Genomic DNA, 23,839 nt, shown 5'->3' on the forward strand with positions numbered 1-23,839 from the left:
TTTTCTAATTTTCTCTTGATCCATTCAATTTCTTGAAGTCAAATTGTATATTTTAAATTTTCTTTTAAACATTGTGTCAATTATTTCCATGGTTCTATGTTGTTGGAATCAACAAGTGCGACAATTAAGAAAGTGAATGACAAAAGAGACATGTAAGAAAATAGATATAAGATAGAAGGGTGAGTTTGACCTCTCATTTTTTGCCTCAACTTCTTATTTTCGAAAGTAAAAGTTGGGGCGCATTTTTTTTAGCCTTTAAAAGTCAACTTTTAACTTTTTTGACGAGCTTTTAAAAGTTATAAATTTTAAGTTTCTAAAAGCTAAAAGTTAGTTTTTTTTTAAATAAATTATTCAATTTCATTGTTGTTTACCTTTTTTCAAATATTATAAATTTGTCAATGTATTAACTATATTTCCTAAAAGTAAGTATCTAATTTAGACATTTTAAATATTTTTAGGCATCTTATAACTTTTTTACCAAACACTTAAAGCCAATTTTTCTTTTTAACAACTCATTTTTCATAGGGAGACCAAAATTTTTAAAAATAATATAAAAAAACTCCTTTCCATCAACTCTTTTTTAAAAGGATCTTTTAAAAAGTCACATGAGAGTTAAATTATTGAGAATTTCACTTATGAGTTTGTCCTACATTGGAAAAATAGAGCAGATGATGAGTTCTTATATACATGATTGGACCCAAAATTTAATAGGTTTAAACTTTTGGGTCAAGTTGGTACTCACCCATGTGTATCATACCCACCCATAAAATCCTTCGGTTCTAACACAACTAAACTTAAGTGGTTTACTATTGTGAAATAATGCTTCTCAAACAATGCACGACGGAATATGTATATTGTACAAAGGATCAAACATACCCTTGCAACAATCTAAACATTGAATACATAATATTTCCACAATCATAGCAACAAAAAGAAAGCAATAATACTAGGAATTATCACCCCCACGACAGGGCGTGGTGGAAAGGCATCTGTAAGTAAGAAGGATCATTGGGAGTTCAATTCTAGGTAGATACACTCACGGAGCCAACGGTACTTGTGGATGGTGAGAGTTTATTCTGTGAGCCAGCGAGAACGTGGACGGCGAAAGTTCGCTCTGTGAGCCAGCGGAGATCTTGGATGGTGAGAGTTCTTTGTGAGCCAATGGAGACCGTGGATGGTAATGGAGATGTGTCTTAGGAGTCAGGTTGGTCGAACGTCCAACTGATGCACAAAAGCTGTGTCCGAATCCGGACTTTACCCCGATCAGTGAGACTTGGGGGCGGAGGATGTTGATTCGTAGGTTTGGTACCACACCAAGGGGTCCAAAGGAGTCGTCGGTGGCTGGAGTTCCTATCTAATAAAAAAAAAAACAATACCAGGAATTACGTGATTCGACAAAGTCTACATCCACGAGCAATTAGAAAAGATTCCACTATGAAGATTACAAATTACACAATACAATGATTTTCAATGATCTTCACTATTTTCTCCTTTCCACACACTGCAATATGCCTAGAATGACATATTTAATAATCCCATAGAGGTTTCCCTCCGAATACCTAATCGTCCTAACGTTCACATTCAAAATTTGAAATCATCATCACAGCCCTGAGTCCATTCGTCAACGATTAGTGTCCAATCGTCAATGAATCAGGCCCATTTATCTACGACTTCTGAATGTATGAATTTTATCTACTCTCAGTATCTCCACTCGTCGATGAATGAGGCCCATTCGTCGACGATTGCCTGCTGCACAACACCAATGACTTCAACATATGTTTTCCTTCCTTTTGTCTATGCACTCCACAAAGTATAAGAGCCAGAAAAACAAAACATTTAGCTTATAATCCACAACCACAGACGAAGATGGTAAGAGAAGATTAACTCTTCCTCAAATTACATATGCAAATTAACTCCTTTTGGTAACAACTCTTTACTTTTCTTTCTTTCAATACAAAAACTCCCATCTCTTTAATGAAAGAATAAATTGTCAATTTATTACAAATAACTTCTCTCATGAGCAAAAGATTTATTATAAAATATAAATGCATTAACTAAGACATAGGAAGACTAGTAACACTTTTCTTAGATGAGAATTTAGATGAGAGAATTTAGATGAGAGAATTCTTTTGAAACATTCATATGGAGTTGACCCAAGCATTCATATGAAAAATCGCTCCCTCCAGTTACATATGGATGACAATCTTTTTTCTTTCATCTTCTCTATCTTATATCCTCACGAGAATATACTCACAAATTGCAAATTCCAATCAAGTAATACTTGTACTTAGCCGATGCTAAAGACTTCATCAACATACATGCAGGATTATTAGCAGTACTATCTCTAATGTCTATAATTACTCTCAATAAAACTTCTTTCAATAAAAGATACTAAGGTTTTATAATCTAAATAATTTTTACTTAGCTTACTATTTTCTTTGTCGATAAAATCTGCATGGTTGCATAGGGTTCATTTTTTGGATTGTACATTAGTCTCCCTTTAGAAACTGAAGTATTGTAGCTTTTGGAACAACAATTCACATTTTGGCATCAACAATTTATGAAAAAAAATAAAGGTCATAAATGAGTGCAAGTCTTTTTTATTTTTATTTTTATTTTTTTATAAATATTACAATAATCTCATCTAACAAAAAAGAGTAAGAAAGTTTGCATATATTTTTTGTTATGATGAAAGACAATATTAGAGGATGACAAGTCTTCATTACGATAAATTGTTATTTTCGATGACTAATATGATGCTAATTTTTTTATTTGCCAATTAGAGTTGTGTTACTCATCAGTAGCTCGTGATGGTCCCAATTCGACACGTGGACTTGGCAGAATAGGATCTATTAGGGTCCAAATAAGGCTTAGGTGCTCATTACTTACACATAAACCTTAACATCACAGATAATGAGTAGTAATTTCGTATTTAATTATCACAAATTTTTTATCTAATTTAATTATATTTCCTTAATGACTAATCAATGTATTTTAAAAGATTAAATAGGATAAACGTGCTGCTCCAAAGGTTATGTATTTTATTTCTACTTTCCTAATGTCTTTTCATAATGAAAAACCTTGAAATATACACTAAAAATGGGTAAAGCACCCAATGAAATTTAAAACAAAAAATTTAAATATTATAATCTGGATTATAAATTTTAAATTTAAATATATTTAAATAAAATATAATATAAGATTATAATTAATTATTTTTAAATTAACTCTCCATATTCATGCTCTGTAGTCTAAAACGACTTTAAAATCTCTCTAATATTTATAAATTTCATTTTTCGAACAGTATGAAAAATAATGGTCAATAGAATACAAAGAGTAAGGCCAAGCGTGACGCAGGTGCGCGCGCACACACTCCTGCCCACACCTTCGCCGTTTGACAAGTTTTGACACCTGATGAGCGCAGATTCTTCACCATTTCAGGAGGGAAACTATCCATTCCTCCGCTGATCTCTCCGCCCTCCCTTCGAATGTGTCTTCTTGTACGAAGATCTACATTCGCGATTTCCTAGGGCTTGTTAGAATCAATCGAACTTTGCACACTGATGGACCGGCGACGGACCGACAGTCCCGTCTATGCTCGCCAATGGAGCAGCGAGTCCGGCAGCACAGCCTCCTCTTCTCCCGGAATTTCGCCGGCACGCCACCACCACGCTCGGTCGTCCTCCGTCACTGGCATCTCGAACATCAAGAAGACGCAGAACTTCGCCGCCAAGGCAGCGGCTCAGCGCCTGGCGCAGGTCATGGCGTCTCAGACGGCCGACGCCGACGACGACGAAGACGACGAAGGCGACTTAGGGTTCCGTCTCGGTGGTCCTCCTCCTCTGCCGTTCTCCAAGAATGTCAGCAGTAACAATCCTGCGGTTCCGTCTAGCAGGATCGGTAGATCTTCTTCCCCTGCGGTAATTTTACTCCTTTCGCTGTATTTTGAGCGTACAATTTGATTGATATTTAGTCATTACCTAGATCAGCCTCTGTTTCCCATATAACAGCGATGCTTTAGCTTGAGGTGTGAATTTTCTGCCTACATTGTGGTTTTAATCAGTTATTGACTCATTTGAGTGATTTTATTCTTCTTCCGTGGCGTTCGCCGAGCGTACAGTCCGGTTGATGTTTAGTCAGCGTTGTGATCGGTCTTCGTGACCTGTATTACACTGATCTTTGTGCTATAGAAGTGAATTTCGGCGTACATTTTTTGATTGAATTTTCGTAAAATGATAATGAGAATAAACTGTCCCTTTGCATGCGGTCATTTTATTGTTAGTTTTCTGTGTTGCGACCATGCACTTTGGTTGTATTCAGATTTCTTAAGACAACAGTGATCCTTCCACTTGAGTACTGAATTTTCTTCTGAGGCATATGTCGTGTTTTAATTTGTTATTGACTAATTGAGTTAATTTATTTTGGCATACATCGTGTTTCAAATCAGTTATTGACTAAAGCTGACTGAATTTTTGGCATACCTTGTGTTTTTAATATGTTTTTGACTAATTTTGACTGAATTTTTGGAAAATGGAAATGAACTATCTTGAGTTTGGCTTTAGGGTTCAGCAGAGTTCAGCAGAGTCCAGCAGATCTGGTTCCTGGAAGGAACAGGAGTAGAAATGAAAATGCTTGCATATGGAGGCTATCTAGTTAGTAGGTTAGTAGTGGGTGCCATCTAGTAACCAATTTTAAAACCTTTTTTTAAATTTAAAAAAAAAACATTTGACATGTATTCAAGAGAGCTCAGCTACAATTCACTATTTTTGTGCCGAAAAGAAATCTTTGCTGGGGTTGAAAGGTTAGTTGAATTGAAGTTTTGGGTAGTGATTATAATCATATAATGTAATGCAGGGTACGTGTTATATTTAAGACCTTGATTGTCAGTGGTGTTGATTGGACCTTTTTACTTTTAAATGTTAAACCAAATAATGAGAAAATTTGCTTTTATGAAAGTCTTGGTGCCATTTTGCGTCATCAGTGAGCTTAATTCTTTCAGTATATGGCTCTGCATGCATGTGTGATGCATACATTTGCAAATATGTATGCAGAGGCTAATTGAAGTTTTTTCATTTCTTTTTTCATATTTTAATTAGTTAGCGAGGAACTTTGTGGATGAAAATCCATCTGTTCGCTCTACATCAACAGGAAGGCCTGCAGTGTCTCTTCGTTCTGTGCCAGTGGCACCGCCTAATAAGGCATTGCCGAAGATCTCAGTTTCTGTACCACCAATAGAGCCTCCTATTAATAGGCAAAGAGAGAAAAGGTAATTGTTCTTTTAATTTATCAAGAATGCAAATAAATTTAATATCCTATGTTTATTGAAAAAAAAGTAATTTCTATTGGTAGTATTTTGAGACTGTTCAGGTTTATTTTTCTAATTAGAAAAGATGAACTTTTTTGCAATGTTTGGCTTGGAACCAGTTTAACTTCTGTCATGGTGCCTGGCCCATGAAGCTTAATTTTGTTCAATAACTATTTGTTCTGGAAACATGTTAGTTCTTGTCTAGTACATAGTTTGGTTATATCCTAAATGTCATCTGCATATTGGTAATAAAGGATATGTCATGATATCTCTTTTTATTTTTCTTTTTCTTTTTTAAATAGGCATATCAAATTTCTTGCAGTGCAGGATTTTATATTTCCTCCAACATAAATTGATGTAGGACAATTCTAGGAACCCTAGTCCTACCAAAGACCCTCTCACAAATGTGCACACACCAGATATACTTTAAGATGAGAATTTAATTAACCACAATGACCAATATAAATTATATGCGAAAACTACAGGTTGTGGAAAATTAAAAAAGTTATAGGATTCATGTAGACTTGTCCTTAAGGACCTAATCAAGTAGGATAAGATAATTACTTGAAAGATGGTAAATTCAAGCCTTAGAATTAAGCCTAAACATGCAAATTATATATCCTTAGAATAAGACACAATTAAACATTCAAGTATGAGAATCTTTTGGACTTTGAAGAGTTTGTCTGCAGAGATTATTCAAAGACATGCAATGGATATTTTGAAAAGGCTAATGGAAGATAAATATCATATTGGCTATCTAGGGTTTATTTTGGAAGTGATTGGAATGAGCTTGCTGAAATTATTCGGAATGATGAATACAACAAACTCGAACCTTGCTCGATATCCCGAATGGTGATTCTTGGCGTTTCTTGGGGTTGTGATTGATCTGCTTGATTGTTGAAGTAATAATCTCACACAACAGCTACTGGAATGGTAAGATGGAAAATGAAGAATGATAATCTCGTGGCCTCTCACCACTCAATCTCCAAAGGAGAAGGGATGTGGTCTCTCACCACTCACTCACAAAGAGGGAACAAGCTTAAAGTTTAAGCACAAGGCAATAAATCTTGATTCAATTCAAAATACATGCTTAACTATATATAGAGATGTTGGAACAACCCTCCAACCATAACTAAATAAAATATAACAAGTTTTGAATGAAAAATGATAAAGTGAAATCAAAAAGTCAAAAATGTAGAATTTTCAAAACAAATAGTCTCATTCTTCGGCCTTCTAGACGTTTCATACTTTGAATTAGCTCACCTACCATATACCAAATTAAAGATATGAAAGTCTTCTTTGCAACACACTTTGAACCACTCCATTTGAACTTTCTTGAGAAAGTTATGACATATTTGGTAAAGGTGTGTAGCTGTCCATGTGATGCAGAATTTCTGGACGAATGCCTACTGTTATTGGGCTGCCAAGCTGTGTACAATTTGAACTTCATGGTTTTCCCTATATCCAAAGAAAGGTATGGGAGTCTTCTTTCTAGCTTAATTGGAATCGGGTTATTTGGGCCTCTGTAGATGAAGTTATGCATTTTTTTGTAAAGGTGCGCAGTTGCCTTCATCCCAACGAATGCATTCACGTGACACCATCTCAGCGAATGTTATGTTTGGGGAATGTTGATCCCCATCATCTCTCCTTGGCTGAGAAGAATTCTGCCCCGAAGAATTTTGTTGAAGATACTCAGTGTATAGTTCTGGGTTGAGGCGCAGAACTTCTTCCTTTAAGATCCAACTTCGTTCTGATAGGGGCTTGCCTTTCCATTTGACCAAGAATTTTTTATATGATCCAGACCGTGTGTGTGTTGTTTTATCATCCAAAATCTTTTCAATTTGCTCAAGTTTCTTGCGTGGAATTAATGGTGGTGGCAAAGGCAATTTTGGCTCTTTCATAGAATCTGTGTCTATAAATGGGGAAAGATCACCTGTAGGGTTAGTATGGCTAGGCTCTGAAAAAGAATTGACTTCAAGAAAAGGGGTTAGATCCTCAACATTAAATACATTGCTTATGCCATAATCAAGAGGAATATCTAACATGTATGCATTAGAGCTTATTTTCTTTAGGACTTTAAATGGTCCCATCTTTTTAGCATGAAGCTTTCTTACCGTTCCTGAAGGAATTCGTTTGGGACGAATCCGAACCATAACCATATCACCTTTTGAAAATTCCTGCAACCCGTGATGTATGTCAGTAGTAGATTTATAATACTCATTGCTCAAATTAATTTTCATTCTGATCTCAGAGTGTAAGTCATGTATGTGTTTTGCAAAAGTATCAGCTGACTCGCTAACTCTAGACTCTGGTGGCAATGGAATGAGGTCTATAGGCTTCCTGGGACTATAACCAATGACGATCTGAAAAGGGCTAAGTCCTGTGGTCCTATTCACTGAGCTATTGAATACAAACTCTGTCATAGGAAGACATAAATCCCATGTGGTGATATGCTCTCCAACCAAGCAGCGCAGTAGGTCACCAAGGCTCCTATTTACCACTTCAGTTTGTCCATCGGTCTGGGGATGGTATGCACTTGAGAACTTGAGCTTGGTACCTAGCATTGCCCACAAAGTTTTCCAGAAGTACCTAACAAATTTAACATCTCTATCAGAAACAATAGTCTTAGGAAGACCATGAAGTCTCACTACATCTCGAAAAAATATGGTGGCAATTTTAGATGCATCATGTGTTTTCTTGCATGGAATAAAATGTGACATCTTGGAAAATCTATATACAACAACAAATACTGAATCATTTCCCCTCACAGGCCTAGGGAGTCCTAGCACAAAGTCCATGCTAATGTCTTGCCAAGGTACGTGTGGTACTGGCAATGGAGTGTATAACCCAGTGTTTTGTTTCTTGCCCTTAGTTGTCTGACATGTGCGGCAGTGGGAAACAATTCTGGCAACATCCCTCTTGATACTAGGCCAATAAAACCTATCTTCTACCATAGCAATTGTCTTGTCCCTACCAAAATGACTTGTGGCGCCCCCCGCATGTAACTCTTCAATCAATTGGTCACGTAGAGATGTGGATGGGATGCACAATCTCGTTCCCTTGAAAAGGAACCCATCATGAATGACAAAATCGGGGTGAGTAATAGAAGTACCCTGAAGCAGATCAGAGAATATATTAGAAAAGTCATGACACTGAGGGTATTCATGCTTGATGCTTTCGAAGCCAATAACCTTAATATGAAGTGTCTGCAATGTGGCTACAACTTGACTCAAAGCATCAGCTGCTTTGTTCTCGACACCAGCTCGGTATTTGAGCACAAAGGTGAACTGTTGTATGTACTCAACCCATTTTATGTGTCTATGCCCCAACTTCCTTTGAGTATGCAAATACCTAAGGGCCTGGTGGTCAGAGTATAAGACAAACTCTTGAGGAAGAAGGTAATGTCTCCAATGTCGCAATGATTGCACTACAACATAAACTCTTTGTCATAAGTGGAATATCTCTGTTTTGCCTCATTCAACTTCTCACTGAAGAAGGCAATTGGGTGACCTTCTTGACTAAGCACTCCTCCTATGCCAACTCCCGATGCATCACATGCAACCTCAAATAGTTTTTGAAAATCGGGGAGACGTAACATTGGTGCTCTAGTCATCATATCCTTAATATCCAAAAAAGCTTTAGTTGCAGATTTTGACCATGAAAAATCACCTTTCTTGAGAGAGTTTGTAATGGGAGCCATGATAGTGCTGAAGTTTCTAATAAACCTTCTATAGAATGTGGCTAACTCATGAAAACTCCTTGCCTCATGAATGTTTTTAGGAGTGGGCCAATCCCTGATGGCTTTGACCTTTTCGGGGTCAACAAAAACTCCCTTGTCAGAGACTACAAACCCTAAGAAGATGACTTGTGTGGTCATAAAGACACACTTCTTTAGGTTTGCATACAATTTTTGTTCTCTTAGGACCTCAAAGACGCTCCTCAAGTGGAGAAGGTCATCCTCCCTAGTCTGACTATAGATCAAGATATCATCAAAGTAGACTACTAGGAAGTGCCCAATGAAAGGTCTTAAAATTTGGGTCATAACTCTCATGAAAGTGCTTGGTGCGTTAGTTAAGCCGAAGGGCATCACTAACCACTCATATAACCCATCCTTTGTCTTGAAAGCAGTTTTCCACTCATCCCCTGGTCGGATTCTAATCTGATGGTACCCACCTTTAAGATCTATCTTGGAAAATACTTGGGATCCCACCATTTGATCAAGCATGTCGTCAAGTCTAGGTATAGGAAATCCATACTTGACGGTGATCTTGTTGATAGCTCTACTATCAATGCACATCCTTCAGGTGCCATCCTTTTTGGGAGCGAGAAGGGCAAGACATGCACATGGACTCATGCTCTCCTAAATAAAACCCTTTTCCCTTAGTTTATCTACTTGCCTCTTTAGCTCGTCACGTTCCTTTGGGTTCATTCTATAATGTGGCAAATTAGGTAAAGATGAATCAGGAACAAGATCAATAGCATGTTGAATATCTCTCATCGGAGGCAATTCACCCGGTGGCTCAGAAATGACATCTTCAAACTCAGAAAGTATGGGGAATACTTCCAGAGGTGTCTCCTGCTCAAGACTATTCTGCTCGGCTTCCTTAGCAACAACCACATAAACGACCTGAGTTTCTTGACTCTCAAACACAAAGTCCTTCTTGTTCAGAATATGTAAGGATCGACCAACTTGTTTTCCTTTCGTCTCCTCTTTCTTCTTGCTTTTCTCACTCTTGGGCTCAAGTGGACTGAGAATGATTCTTTTGCCATTACACTTAAAAGAGTAGGTGTTGGCATGCCCATTATGTGAGACATCCATGTCAAATAGCCAAGGTCTCCCAAATAGAATATGAGCAACGTTCATAGGCAGCACGTCACACCAAATTTGGTCCTCATACTCTCCAATTTTAATGGGGACTAAACACCTATGGCTTACTAGCATGGTGGTTGCATTGACCCATGCAACATTATATGGGTTGGGATGAGGCTTTGTTTTTAATCTCAACTTTTCAGCTGCTGACTTTGAAATCACATTCATACAGCTCCCACCATCTATGATCATCTTGCAGCTTTTACTCCCACACTTGATATAAGTGTAGAAAATAGATGTACGACGCCAATCTTCCTCTCCCCTAGGCATTACCATAAGACGTCTCATCACACTTAGCTGCACATTCTCATCATCCTCACTACTTAGCACATCTTTACCTGCTTCATTTGCAGCATCATATGGTGCATCATCTTCTTCCTCTTCCTCTTCTCTCTCAATTACTAAATTCCTATTAGGGCATTGCCTGGCAAAGTGTCCCTTTTTGTGGCACTTGAAACATACTTCTGTGCCAGAATTTTGGCGAGAGGATCCCATTATCGGGGCTTTCCCTTTGTCCACTGGTTGTTGGACTGTGGGGTTGCTCCCGCGAGAAGTGACTTGCCCTACAGATGCTTGTTTAGACTTGTCAGTGCCTTGGATTTTCCTAGGATAGGTTTCATTTGAGGGGTTGCCATACCGCCTTCCCATTTGCCTCTTTGTTCATCTGCTCAAAGTCATGAGCTAGATTAAATGCTTGTTCAAGAGATGTTATATGATGGGGAAACATCTCTCTCCTTAGTTCAGGCCTTAACCCAGTGCGGAACCTAGCAATTTGTTGGCTCTCTGTCTCATCAACTCCACACCTAATAGACAACTCATCGAATTGAGTCATATACGTAGAAACAGTCATATTACCCTGACGCAAGCTGTAGAGTTGATCCATAAGGCGCTCTTGGTAGCTAATAGGCACATACTTTTTAGTGAGCCTATCTTTCATCAAATCCCAATGCTCAATGGGCCTATGACGTAGGTGAGCCTCTTGCCTCTCCACATTCATCCAATGGAGTTTCGCTTGTCCAATTAATCTCATCTTAGCGAATTTGACCCGATGAGGGTCAATCATCCTGTACCACTCAAAGTAGGCATCCATCTCAGCTAACCAATCTTGAAAAAGTTTGGGATTCATTTGACCATCAAATGTAGGGGCTTCTATCTTCACCTTCCTAGTCATGTCCTCGTAAGGATCATGTCAGTCCCTATGGTGTGGTCTCCAACCTTGAAATTCATCCAAGTCATATTCCTCATCATCCCAATATGGGTCATAAGGATCACGATGTTGGGGTCTCCCATAATTAGCTCTGGGAGGAGGTCGTCTTGGTGGAGGAGGAGGTCGTCCTCTTGGAGAGCAAGGTCGGATCCTCAGTGGATAGAGGTTGTTCCCTAGATGGAGGCCTCTCTTGGCCTTCATTTTCTTGTTCTAAGGGTTGCTCTATGCTTCCTTTAGGTGGGTCTTGTGGGTTTTGAGTTTCCAACCTCTCAATTCTAGTTAAGGCCTCTTCTAGGTCCCTATTCAATCTAAGGACTTGTTCTTGGAGGTCATCAAGGATGTTATCCCGTTCATAATCAGATCTATGACCTCGGTATGCATTTCTAGATCTAGTTGCCATCTAATGGGTATTAGGCCAACACAAGGAACACCCAATGGGGCATTCAACCAAAATGAAAAGGAGGGTCAATCCACTAGTCGAGCTATGTAAACTAGCCAACCTAGCCAAACCTAGGCTCTGATACCAATATGATGTAGGACAATTCTAGGAACCCTAGTCCTACCAAAGACCCTCTCACAAATGTGCACACACCAGATACACTTTAAGATGAGAATTTAATTAACCACAATGACCAATATAAATTATATGCGAAAACTACAGGTTGTGGAAAATTAAAAAAGTATTAGGATTCATGTAGACTTGTCCTTAAGGACCTAATCAAGTAGGATAAGATAATTACTTGAAAGATGGTAAATTCAAGCCTTAGAATTAAGCCTAAACATGCAAATTATATATTTTTAGAATGAGACACAATCAAGCATTCAAGTATGAGAATCTTTTGGACTTTGAAGAGTTTGTCTGCAGAGATTATTCAAAGACATGCAATGGATATTTTGAAAAGGCTAATGGAAGATAAATATCATATTGGCTATCTAGGGTTTATTTTGGAAGTGATTGGAATGAGCTTACTGAAATTATTCGGATTGATGAACACAACACACTCGAACCTTACTCGATATCCCGAATGGTGATTCTCGGCGCTTCTTGGGGTTGTGATTGATTTGCTTGATTGTTGAAGTAATAATCTCACACAACAACTACTGGAATGGTAAGATGGAAAATGGAGAATGATAATCTTGTGGCCTCTCACCACTCAATCTCCAAAGGAAAAGGGATGTGGTCTCTCACCACTCACTCACACAGAGGGGGGTCTCTCACCACTCACTCACAAAAAGGGAACAAGCTTAAAACTTAAGCACAAGGTAATAAATATTGATTCAATTCAAAATACTTGATGTCCCTAATAACTTACATGCCCAACTATATATAGAGATGTTGGAACAACCCTCCAACCATAAGTAAATAAAATATAACAAGCTTTGAATGGAAAATGATAAAGTGAAATCAAAAAGTCAAAAATGTAGAATTTTCAAAACAAATAGTCTCATTCTTCGGCCTTCTAGACGTTCCATACTTTGAATTAGCTCACCTACCGTATACCAAATTAAAGATATGGAAGTTTTCTTTGCAACATACTTTGAACCACTCCATTTGGACTTTTCTTAAGAAAGTTATGACATATTTGGTGAAGGTGTGCAACTGTCCATGTGATGCAGAATTTCTGGACGAATGCCTACTGTTATTGGGCTGCCAAGCCGTGTACAATTTGAACTTCATGGTTTTCCCTATACCCAAAGAAAGGTATGAGAGTCTTCTTTCCAGTCCAATTGGAATCGGGTTATTTGGGCCTCTGTAGATGAAGTTATGCATTTTTTTGTAAAGGTGCGCAGTTGCCTTCATCCTAGCGAATGCATCCACGTTACACCATCTCAGTGAATGTTATGTTTGGAGAATGTTGATCCCCATCATAAATATTCAAAGCTATTGTTTTATTTGAACCAGTATGACTCTGCAATCTCATAATCCTTGTATGGATTTTGGGGTTGTTCTAGATGTAAACTCATGTCACCTGTTAGATATCATAATTATTTAAAGTTCATATAATTAGTTAATGAGTTGGGTATTACCGATTGACACAAAATCCAGATTCTCAGCAGATGTAGGACGTTTCAACTCAAAAGATACTGGGGATCAACATGAGGCTGCTGCACTTCGTGATGAAGTATGTTAAATCCTGTCATCTCTTTCTCTGTGCGTCTGTGCAATATTTGAATTTATAGAAACAGGAGACGTTTGTGGAGGATGTCACATTTTGCTATCAAAAGTTTCTGTTGTCACTTGTCAAGCTGATACACTTGCTCTATCTGCAGCTTGACATGCTACAAGAAGAGAATGATAATATTCTTGAGAAGGTAAGCTGTTTTTTGTCTGTAGGACTAAATAATTTTTATACACATGATTCTATTGATATATAAAGCGTAACATATATATTCTTAAATCTTTTGTACAGCTTAGGTTTGAGGAAGAGAGATGTGAGGAAGCTGATGCCAGAGTTAGGGAGCTTGAGAAACAGGTCAATTTTATAATAGTATAGCTAAAGATTTGGGTGCCCTTATTTTCTAACATACCAAACGTATTATCAATTTTATATGGATGTGGCCTCCCTATTCTTTGATGTTTTATTCATAGCTTGGGGTTGATTATAACTCAAGTGGATCTTATGAGAAACAATTAGTAATTTCAAAAGATTCATTTTGATGGCTTATTGTGGTGTTACTGTTGAATGGTAGAATGCCACTTTACCTAAAAGCTTTAGTTATTAGGTTGTGGGCTAGCAATGTATATTAAGCTTTAACACTCCACCACACGTGCAGCCTGACAGCCCTTGGAGAGATAACAAATGATAAATACCCATTACAGGGAATACAGTTATTTTTAAAACACCACATAATAAATACGGGCAACAAGACTAGAACTCAGGACTTCCTGGTAACCAACTCTGATACCATGTTAGAATACTGCTTCACTTAAAAGCTTAAGCTTTAACATATAATCTTCTCTTTCTTTCTTAGTGTTTCTTTCAAAGTCCAGATAATGTTCCTTTAACCACATTGGCAGCATTGTTGTTAAAATTCATGATCATAAGCCACACCTTCTGATATTTTTTCCTGTTGCAGTCATTGATCAGTCAGGCATGGATTATTCATTCTATTTTCCTTAGCATGAAATCATGAATGATGCGCCTACTAAAATCAATGGTTATTTCGTGTAAAAAAAGAAGAAGGGGGGAAACAAATTTTGAAAAGGATCCTTCTTCTGGTCAGTAGAAGCTTATTAGGTGCCTCTTGGGATAGTGGCATTTTGAGATTAATTCCTACTGGTTGATGTAATCAGAAACTCCTCTATGTCATAACACTTTGATGTCAGAACCCCAAGCTCGTTTTTGTGTAAGGTTGGTATCCATTTTGGAGCTATTAATGCCACTCAGACTCAGACAATTAGAAGAACTTATTTATTATGGTTGTATTTTAGGTTTTAGCATAGCTTTGGGATTCATTTTACTTTATTTATTTTTTTCTTAACTACCCAGAATTCAGTAGAACAAATATTTTTTGAATTTTCAAGGAGGATTTGTTGGATTTTTATCTGTTGAATGGGAATAATTTTGAGGATTTTTTGCAACAGTTCTGACCTTCTGTCCTTGCAACTACCTCTGCACCTTCCGCCCCATTCCTGTATTATATAATTTTTAGAATTCACTTGATATTCAATTTCATTCTAATTATATTACCAGTTCAAGCTACATGATATATATATATATATATATATATATATATATATATATATATATTCACTTTGTTGCCACATCATGACTCAGGTTGCTGCTCTTGGAGAGGGTGTATCATTGGAAGCTAAGTTATTGAGCAGGTCGGTTGTACTTTTAATATGCCTAATAGTTTCCCAGTTTCTTTTTGTGTTATGGTGATTAAGTTTATGTTATATTCATCTGCAGAAAAGAAGCTGCTTTGCGTCAAAGAGAGGTAATCTCAGGAATTAGAATTGTGGTTTTATGCATTGACAACTACTTGCTATTCAACTTCATTTTGTTCTCCCTTTTAACTTTTTTCACCTAAAATATATTCAATCAAACTTAGATTTGTATAATTGGATCTCTCAATTTTCTGATTTTTATGAGTTGTCAAGTGAATGAAATGCAGTGGGAGCTATTCATATTGCGAGTAAGTGGACTATTCAATTTATAATTAAAATTTGACAGATTTTTTCTTCATCACAGGCTGCACTTAAAGATGCAAAACAAACTAAAGATGGTGAAGATGAGGAACTTATGTCTTTTAGGTCTCACTTAGAGGTAAAATTTGAATTTGTTGCCCATTTATATATTCTATATATATTTTTGTATATGTAGACTTATACAAGGGTTTTCTGGTGCTATTGCGGCATATTATTATTTTGTTGATTCAGTATTTTGCTTTGGTCAGAATGCAAAAGATGAGGCTGAAGTTGTCATGGAGCAGCTTCATGGAGCCGAATCTGAAGTAAAAGCTCTGCACTCAATGACACAAAGAATGATTTTAACTCAGGGGGAAATGGTGTGTACATATATAGTTGCGAGAATCCTGCTAGAATCATCTATAGATAGTCTAACTGTATCGCCCTAACCACATTTCAGGAGGAAGTTGTTCTTAAGAGGTGCTGGCTTGCTCGTTACTGGGGCTTAGCTGCACGACATGGTATAAGCTACATGTTGCAATTATGTTTTTGATTTTTGACATCACTGTCTTTTCTTTTTCCTTTTCAAGCTTTTTGTTTGGCTGCACATCATCGGGCAATTGAGATGCCCATAGAATACCATTTTTATTCTGAATTACACAACTTTAAGAAAAATGCCATAAAGAGCCTTGAAACTTCAATTTTTGACTTATTTATTCCAAAACTTTTGCCTGTTTTGATTCATCAGCTCTGTGTTACCTGGCTCTATCATGTTTGGTATTTCAATGCAGAATAGCACTTAAGTGTTCTGTGCGAGTTATTATTTCTATGTAGGGCTCTTTGGTGTCAACTTATTGTCTGAAGTATAGAAGGAGAAATTAGGGAGGAGATCCAGACACATGTCCAATGCAAGGAATCAACCCTAGAATTCCAATTTCAATCTCAAGTCTGTCAATCAATTATGTAGTACTCTATTTAAATAACTAACGTGCTTGGGAACCAAGGAAGTAAAAAGAAGGAAGCCTAATAAAATTAGAATACTGCTTTCCAAGTAGATAAGAACTTATATTCTACTTATCTAGACCATAACAGAATATTAACAAGAAAAATACCACAAACAGAGAAAAGGAAACAGAAAATTATAAAAATATTTGAAAATCCTAAATGCCTTGCACTTGAACTCCCAACCCTCATTTTCATACTCTGCATGAATGTCTCTATTTGCTATTGATGCTTGCTTCTATATGCTTCATATTACTCTAATGTGTTCTTCCTCTTTTATTTATTTCCTTTCACAGTTCATTTATCACATTTGACTTATTTCTTCTCATGCTTCTTTGCATGCTTTCTAGGTATTTGTGCAGATATAGCTGTGTCAAAGCATGAACATTGGTCATCTTTAGCTCCTCTTCCTTTTGAAGTTGTCATTTCTGCAGGACAAAAGGCTAAAGAGGAGTGTTGGAATAAAGGCTAGTGATAAATTTTGATCTTTGCAGTTTATATCTTTTTTGCTGTGGCAAATGTAGTAATTGCTATCATTTGTCTGAAAGTAGCCTCATTCTCTCATGATTGTATATCATCTTTTCATATTTTCAAGCATTCATACAACATTGTGCAGGTGATGATGATCTCGAGAGGAGGAGCAAACTTGTCCAGGACTTGAATGATCTAACAGGGGAAGGAAATATTGAGAGCATGCTTTCTGTTGAAATGGGCTTGAAAGAGCTTGCTTCTTTGAACGTAATTTTTCTACTTTAAACATCGAAATTTACTACGTTCTCATGATTGCTCCTCTATTATTTCTCTTTTCAGAGTTATTGTTCTTCCCTATGCCATTTTGTTGATACTTTTAGTCGTCTTTATTGGAAAATTTTGTAATTTATGCATGCATATTCATGATTCTTGTTTTCAAGGTTGAGGATGCCATTGTGCTTGCATTAGCCCAACAGAGACGTCCAAATTCTGCTCGACAATCCATTTCAGGTGTGATTTATGGAACTGTTGACGTACTCAGCTGTGTCCTACTGATGTCTGTTCTAATTTGTAGATATTCATTTTATCAATGTTTTGTCTTCCTTGAAATGGCCACTGTTTATGTCTCTGAATCCTTCTTTAAGGCATTTGGCAGAATTCTGACTGGCACTGCCATTCTCACTGGGCTGTATGTTGCAGGCTGCGTTGTGGGTGATGCAGAGCCTGTCATGATTGCCCTATGTGTAGTTAAAATGGGAGGGGAAAACAGTTTTCGAAAATGGTTCTGTTTAAACAATTGAGAAACCAAATAAAGGGGTTGGTGGGGTGAGCTGACAGGCTCCACATAACCCATGATGCAGCTTGCAACATACAGCCTGTATGTTTCATGATAAACTAGAATACACCATATCATGAGTCACTTGAAGCGGGAAAGCGAATGAAAATTCATCATCATTGTATGGATTTTGTTATAGTATATTCAATACTTCACCATTTATCACTGTGTTTTTCTTTTAATGGCATGATTTTCTGCATATTTTATAACTACCTCTTTCCTTGATGGGTATATGCTAGTCACAAACAACACTCTGGAGGCACTCCAGTTTAGTTCAAACACTCTGGAGGCACTCCAGTTTAGTTCTTGGGTAGTAGCATCTTCTTCAAATGTCAACACGTCAAGTTTGCTAATGTGCACTGAATACTTATTTTTCTTGTTCTTTTTGTATTCAGATATCAAATCACCTAGTGATCCGAAGTTTATGGATGCATTTGGTAAGTTTTATTTGGATTTGTGATCCATTGTTTTAATAATCATGTACTTGCGAAAATTGAGGATAACTATAATTTTAGCAAATATAGATGGTTAATTTGTTTTGAGGAATTTTTCTGTAAGAATTATTTCTTGAAAGATCTACCAGATTTTTAGAATTAGGGTTAGAGATCATTCTACAGTTATTGCTTGACATGCCTGTATCCAGCCCACATAATTTTTGTCCAAATAATATATTCTTAATTGTTGTTAAGTATCTGATTGTACTGCAATGTAATTGAGTTTGGTGAGATGTCTTGGTTAATTTTAACTATGTAGCATTCTGAAGGATGGTTTCAATTCCCAAATTTAAGCCAAGTATCTCACTTCTCTGTGATCTATAGCCATCTTTAGAAGGTCATATTACCGCCATTCTTTTGTGATTAAATTTCTGTTTATGATATTTTTTCTGCACTTTTTAGTTTGTTACTTGTAATTTGTGTCTAAACTGTAAAGGTTCAACTTTTTCTTCCCAAAACAAAAGGTGCGCGCACCTTAATGTTCCTGTTGTATTTCCACCTTTTTCAAAATGGTTGATACTTACCTGAGCACAAAGTAACATTGCTTTTGGAAACAATGTCTGATGTCCACTTGCATTCATTAAGGTGCTAACTTGCAAAAGAAAACGACAAAAAGTGGCTATTTTGATGTGGTAACAAGGCATAAGAATTTGATAGCACTGTAGACTGTTCAGTATATTGAGATTTATATTTTTCTTGCAGAACTGAGTCCAGAGGAGTCTGAGGATGTTCTCTTTAAGGAGGTCAGGCATTTCTTTCTTCGTTCCCTTTTTTTTTTGGGTGTGTCATGCTCTTATTTGAAAGTAGTTATGCTGACTATTTACTATTCTTTAGTCAATAATCTGATTCTTAAGCTTTCTGTGAGCTCGATGGGTTTGGGTTCCTGTTATTGGCCTTCCATCAACTGCTGTTGTAACTAATGCCATTTTGAGTTATTATAAATTGCATATAGCCTTGGTGGTGATGGAGAAATTAATAGATTAAGAATGTAGAACAAGGAAAGTAAGACATCTCCTTAGCAGTCTGGAAAGATCCAGACAAAAAACAGAGGGAAAAAAACAAAAAAAACAAAAAACTGAAAAGAATAAATAAAACCAGCAAAACTAACAACCCAACACGCCAATTGTGCTTTTTTTCAGAAAAGCTCACCCCCTTAAAATTCCTATTATCCACACACCAAAGAGAAGTCAAATAATTTATCTTTTCCCAAACCATCTAATACAACTTCTTTCCTGAAAAAAATAAGCGCATTACGCTCCATCCACAGCCCCAAAAATACTGCAAAGAAAACACATTTCCAGAGCTCTGCCCTTTCCTTTTTCCTGCCACAAGTCCTCCACTGCCTCTGAACTCACCCAACATTCGCCTAAAAAACGAAATAACTTATTCCATACCCTCCATTCTCCAATCGTAATCACAATGTATCAAAAGATGCAATGCAAATTCTGAACAATTAAAACAAAGTACAGACATCTGGAGAGAGAGCCTTCAAAGGTCCCCTGACCTGCAACAGGCTATCGTTATTAATTCTATCAAGTGTAGCCAACTAATAAAAGCCTTTATTTCTTAGTTATTTAAAATGATCTGTATGAAAGTTGTATGGAGGGCCAAACATGCAGGTCTTCTCTTCTCCTCTTTTCCTTTTAATAGTTTCCCTAACCTCTATAGAGAATTACTCATTTATAATTAAACAGTGGACTTTGTTATGTAATCTGCATACTTTCAGTCTCTGACATTCCTTTTTGTACACGAGTTTACTCTTGATAACACGTTTATGTCATGGTGAATAAAATTATTATTGAGGCACTTAACTTGAGCAGGCATGGCTTACCTACTTTTGGAGAAGAGCCAAAGCCCATGGTATAGAGGAGGACACTGCGACCAAACGACTTGAGTTTTGGATTAGCCGTAGTGGGCAGTCACCAACTTCACATGATGCTGTTGATGGTAATTTTTACTTTGGGTTGGAAGTTTGTACAGTACAGTTTTATCAGTAGTTGTTGCCATGCTAGCAAACTGTCAGTTTTAAAAAACACGAAGGCAGTGTTTAAGAACATAATTTTGTGCGTTAAATTTAGATTTTTGTGGATTTGGGCAAACATAAATTCAAATACAAGGGCTGAAATTCATGCCCCCAAATGTGAGGGCAAAAGTAAATGTTTTGTTATCATAATAAAATGAATTGGGGTGGCCTCATCTTTGGAGCTCATAGTGTTCAACAATTCCATCTTTAGTGCCTGAAGCACTCATAATTACAATACAAAGTCCAATTTTGTAAAAATCCTTGCAGTTAAGGAAAACAAGGTTGGGCAGCCTAGGGCATGAATGATACAAGTAATTGGTCAACGGGAAATTTCTAGTTACAAGATAAGCTAATGAGTGGTGGCAAGTGGCCATCAATTGCATGCTGCTATGTTAGGTTTGCTGAGACATTTTTGGGTGTTTTTAAAGTAGGTTTTATTGTCAATGGAACTTCCATTTGTAGTGAAAACATAGTTTGGAGTCTTGTATTTACTCATGTACACTTGGAGAGATATAGCTTTGAAGTGAGCCTTTGCATTTTCATTCTGTGGGTTCTCATAACTACAGAAGCATGGTCAGCATAGTGTTTTTGTTGCCTTTCATGTTCATGTGTACTTGCATGACAAGTATTATTTTCCCCCCCCATGTAATAAAAAATAAGTTATAAATCCATTATTAAGTGATGAATTACCATTTATTGTGGGTGTTTTTTTATCTTTAGTTGAGCAAGGATTGATGGAGCTGAGGAAACTCGGGATTGAGCATCGATTGTGGGAAGTGTCCCGCAAGGAAATTGACCAGGACTTATCAACGTCGAATGCACGAAAGCCTGCCACACAATTGAAGAGTTCTTGACAACCATCTTGTCCCTAGCTGTTTGTGTTATTTATTGTTGTTGTTGTTAGTGCTACAAAATTTCAATGGTATGGGGTCACTTGCTGGGTGTGCTGCGTCTCTATTCTCGTGGAATGTGGGGATTTTGCATCCACGTTTGTTCAATTCAAAGGTTTTCTTAGAAGATGAAAAAAAAAAAAAGCCAAAATTTTGAAAAAATAGCTCATCTCATCTGGACTCTGGAGTTGAAAACCAACTCCAGTGATTTGTAATGGAGTTTTCATGGTTTTGATATATATATATATATATATATGTGGTTGATTTGATGGACTTATTTTGGGGACTTGGTTCCCGCGGAGGTACTGGCTCAGGTTGTGTAATCAAAACTGAATACGGTCAGGGATTTCTAATTTAGAGATAAACCCCGCCCGGGGGGGGGGGGGGGGGGGGGGGTGTTATCTTAGGGAACTGAGAACTGTTGATTATGGCATATAGGTCTTTTAAGAGGGGGTTAAGTGGGAATAAATTTATTATATGTATGTCAGATTGCTGTGAAAACTACAGAGAGAATTGTCGGGGAGGGGAGTATTGTCATAGCTTGGGATCCTTTAGCTGCCTTTGGCAGAGTACCATTCATCTTTCGGAGTTGAGAGGTTGACGTCTTATCTTTCCTATGGATTAAAATGGGGTAGAGGTCTCTTCACGCGACTCGCATAGTCTAAGCACGCGGGTCAGCTCGTCTTCATCTTATTCAATATATTGATAAAACTCATAACCCATAACCTTGATTAACTAAAAATTATAAATGAAAAAAAAATGAGAGAGAGAGAGAGTGAGAGTGAGGTTGGCGTGAGTCTGCCGGTCACGTGCCTCAATGGTGCACAGGAAATTTTTATTAAAAAAAGGTGAGAAAGAAATAAGAATGAAAAATAACAATGAAGGAAAAAGTGGGGGCGGTGGTGGTGTGTGGGCGTGTGAGAGAGCAGATGGGCAGTGGGGGGAAGAAGGGAAAGGAGGTGGAAAAATCAAAAGGCAGTTTTGACCTAACCATTGGAAATTTGGATTTTGGACATTGCCTCCCCTACAGTTTCCAACTTTCTGTTGGATGGAAATGGGCCCACAGCTCGACCCAAACTACAATTCACACCCGAACTTCTTAAAAATATAAAAATGTTTACTCCTAGAAATGTCAAAATATACATTCAATTTCCTATAAAAGGTAATTAAAAAAAATAAAAATTTCTTGAGATTTTAAAATTTTCATTGACCTCTCAAGATTTTAAAAATGATAAAGAGCCCTAGATTTTATTAAAAAGACACAAATCTCCTCTCAAAAGTTTGTCTTTTTATAAAATAAAATCAAATTTGTCGTTTTAATAAAATTCAAAAAAGACCACTGTAATTTTAAAAATTCCATAGGAGGTCACCACCTTTTTGTCAAACTGAAAGGATAGTGCCTTTTGTCAAAAGATTAGTTAATTAAAGAAAAGGGGTGCAAAATGCAAATGATTAAAGTAAAATAAATAGAATTTTGTTTGTTTATTTATTTATTGTAGTAATGTTTACTTCTAAATTTGTAATTTATTATTCCCTCTAATTATTGCATTGTAATGATTTGATTTGTGTTTTTCAAGTGCCACTCTTCTTCTGAAATCTAGACTTTGGGATCTCTTCTTTTTTCCACCTTGCAAAAATCAATGGTGGGCCATATTAATACACATAATACAAATAAATTATTATTAGAAAGCAAAATTACGAATGTTGATTATTATTTGTACAGTCGTCTAGTTTTTGGATGAGATCAAAGTCTATTATTATAATATTTATATGCAAAATTTTCATAAAACATTTTAAAATTTTTTTTTCCTTCTAGTCTTAAAGCCGAGTTATGGTAATATATTAAGTCAAAGTAACTATTTAAGAATTTTTTAACAAAAAAAATAGTGTGAGTGCTCCTCCAAGAACCATAAAAACCTACATCACCTATTACGTCCCAAATATAGATGAGGCGAATATTAATAATAAAAGTAATTTAATTTTAAGTTTTACACTGTTAAATTAATACGTAAATTTTTTGACATCATTTACTACATTTTAAGGCAACATCTCAGTCGGGTTAACTTAAGTGGTAAGGGCGACTTGTGACTTTGGTGGCCCCAAGGTCACGAGTTCAATTCCTCCTTAAGAGTTTACCCCGGTGAATTATCAGGGATGTGTCAATGGGTAGGCGAATTTCACCCTCCAAGTTTGGTGTGGCACCATAGTGTCTAAAGTGGCGTGATGGTGACCGGAGTCCCTGAATTATAAAAAAAAAACATCTCAAGAAAATATTTAATATTTAAAAATCTCAAGTTTAAAAATTAAATTTCAATTAGTATGACACATAAAATTATATTAAAATTTTTCTATAAATTCATTAAAATAAAATTTAAAATTAACAATTAACCATCTAAACACAATTTTAAAGTAACATCAAACCCTTCTTACTTTACTATGCGGATCAAAGTTGCTTTTAAAGCCCATCCATCCCCTCCCCATGAGTGCCACAAAATAATAAGCCTTAACTAATCTCTTTAATAAAGATCTTAAAAGTTTGATGCATCACTTATGCTCAATAGAACCTTTTTATAAATAAAATAAAATAAAATAAATAGAAAAGGAAGGAAG

The 23,839-nt window shown here is 36.6% G+C and overlaps 1 protein-coding gene across 2 annotated transcripts; it reads left to right on the forward strand.

Moving 5' to 3' along the window:
- The first annotated feature begins 3,314 nt into the window (after positions 1–3,314).
- On the forward strand, positions 3,315–21,495 carry LOC131144314 (coiled-coil domain-containing protein SCD2). Of its 2 annotated transcripts, XM_058092874.1 has the most exons (17): positions 3,315–3,920; positions 5,097–5,266; positions 13,430–13,505; positions 13,654–13,695; positions 13,794–13,856; positions 15,162–15,211; positions 15,297–15,324; positions 15,579–15,653; positions 15,784–15,894; positions 15,975–16,035; positions 16,867–16,983; positions 17,133–17,254; positions 17,428–17,497; positions 18,218–18,259; positions 19,019–19,059; positions 20,137–20,263; positions 21,060–21,495. In XM_058092874.1, exons 1-17 carry the CDS (start codon positions 3,564–3,566, stop codon positions 21,191–21,193), a joined length of 1,686 nt encoding a protein of 561 aa, XP_057948857.1. In that variant the 5' UTR covers positions 3,315–3,563; the 3' UTR covers positions 21,194–21,495. The 2 variants fall into 2 exon arrangements, with proteins under 2 accessions (XP_057948857.1, XP_057948858.1); XM_058092875.1 differs by lacking the exon at positions 15,297–15,324 and having other exon boundaries at positions 3,352–3,920; positions 15,162–15,218; positions 15,561–15,653.
- The last annotated feature ends 2,344 nt before the right edge of the window (positions 21,496–23,839 follow it).

The sequence above is a fragment of the Malania oleifera genome, chromosome 12, assembly GCF_029873635.1.
Source record: "Malania oleifera isolate guangnan ecotype guangnan chromosome 12, ASM2987363v1, whole genome shotgun sequence".
Taxonomy (NCBI): domain Eukaryota; kingdom Viridiplantae; phylum Streptophyta; class Magnoliopsida; order Santalales; family Ximeniaceae; genus Malania; species Malania oleifera.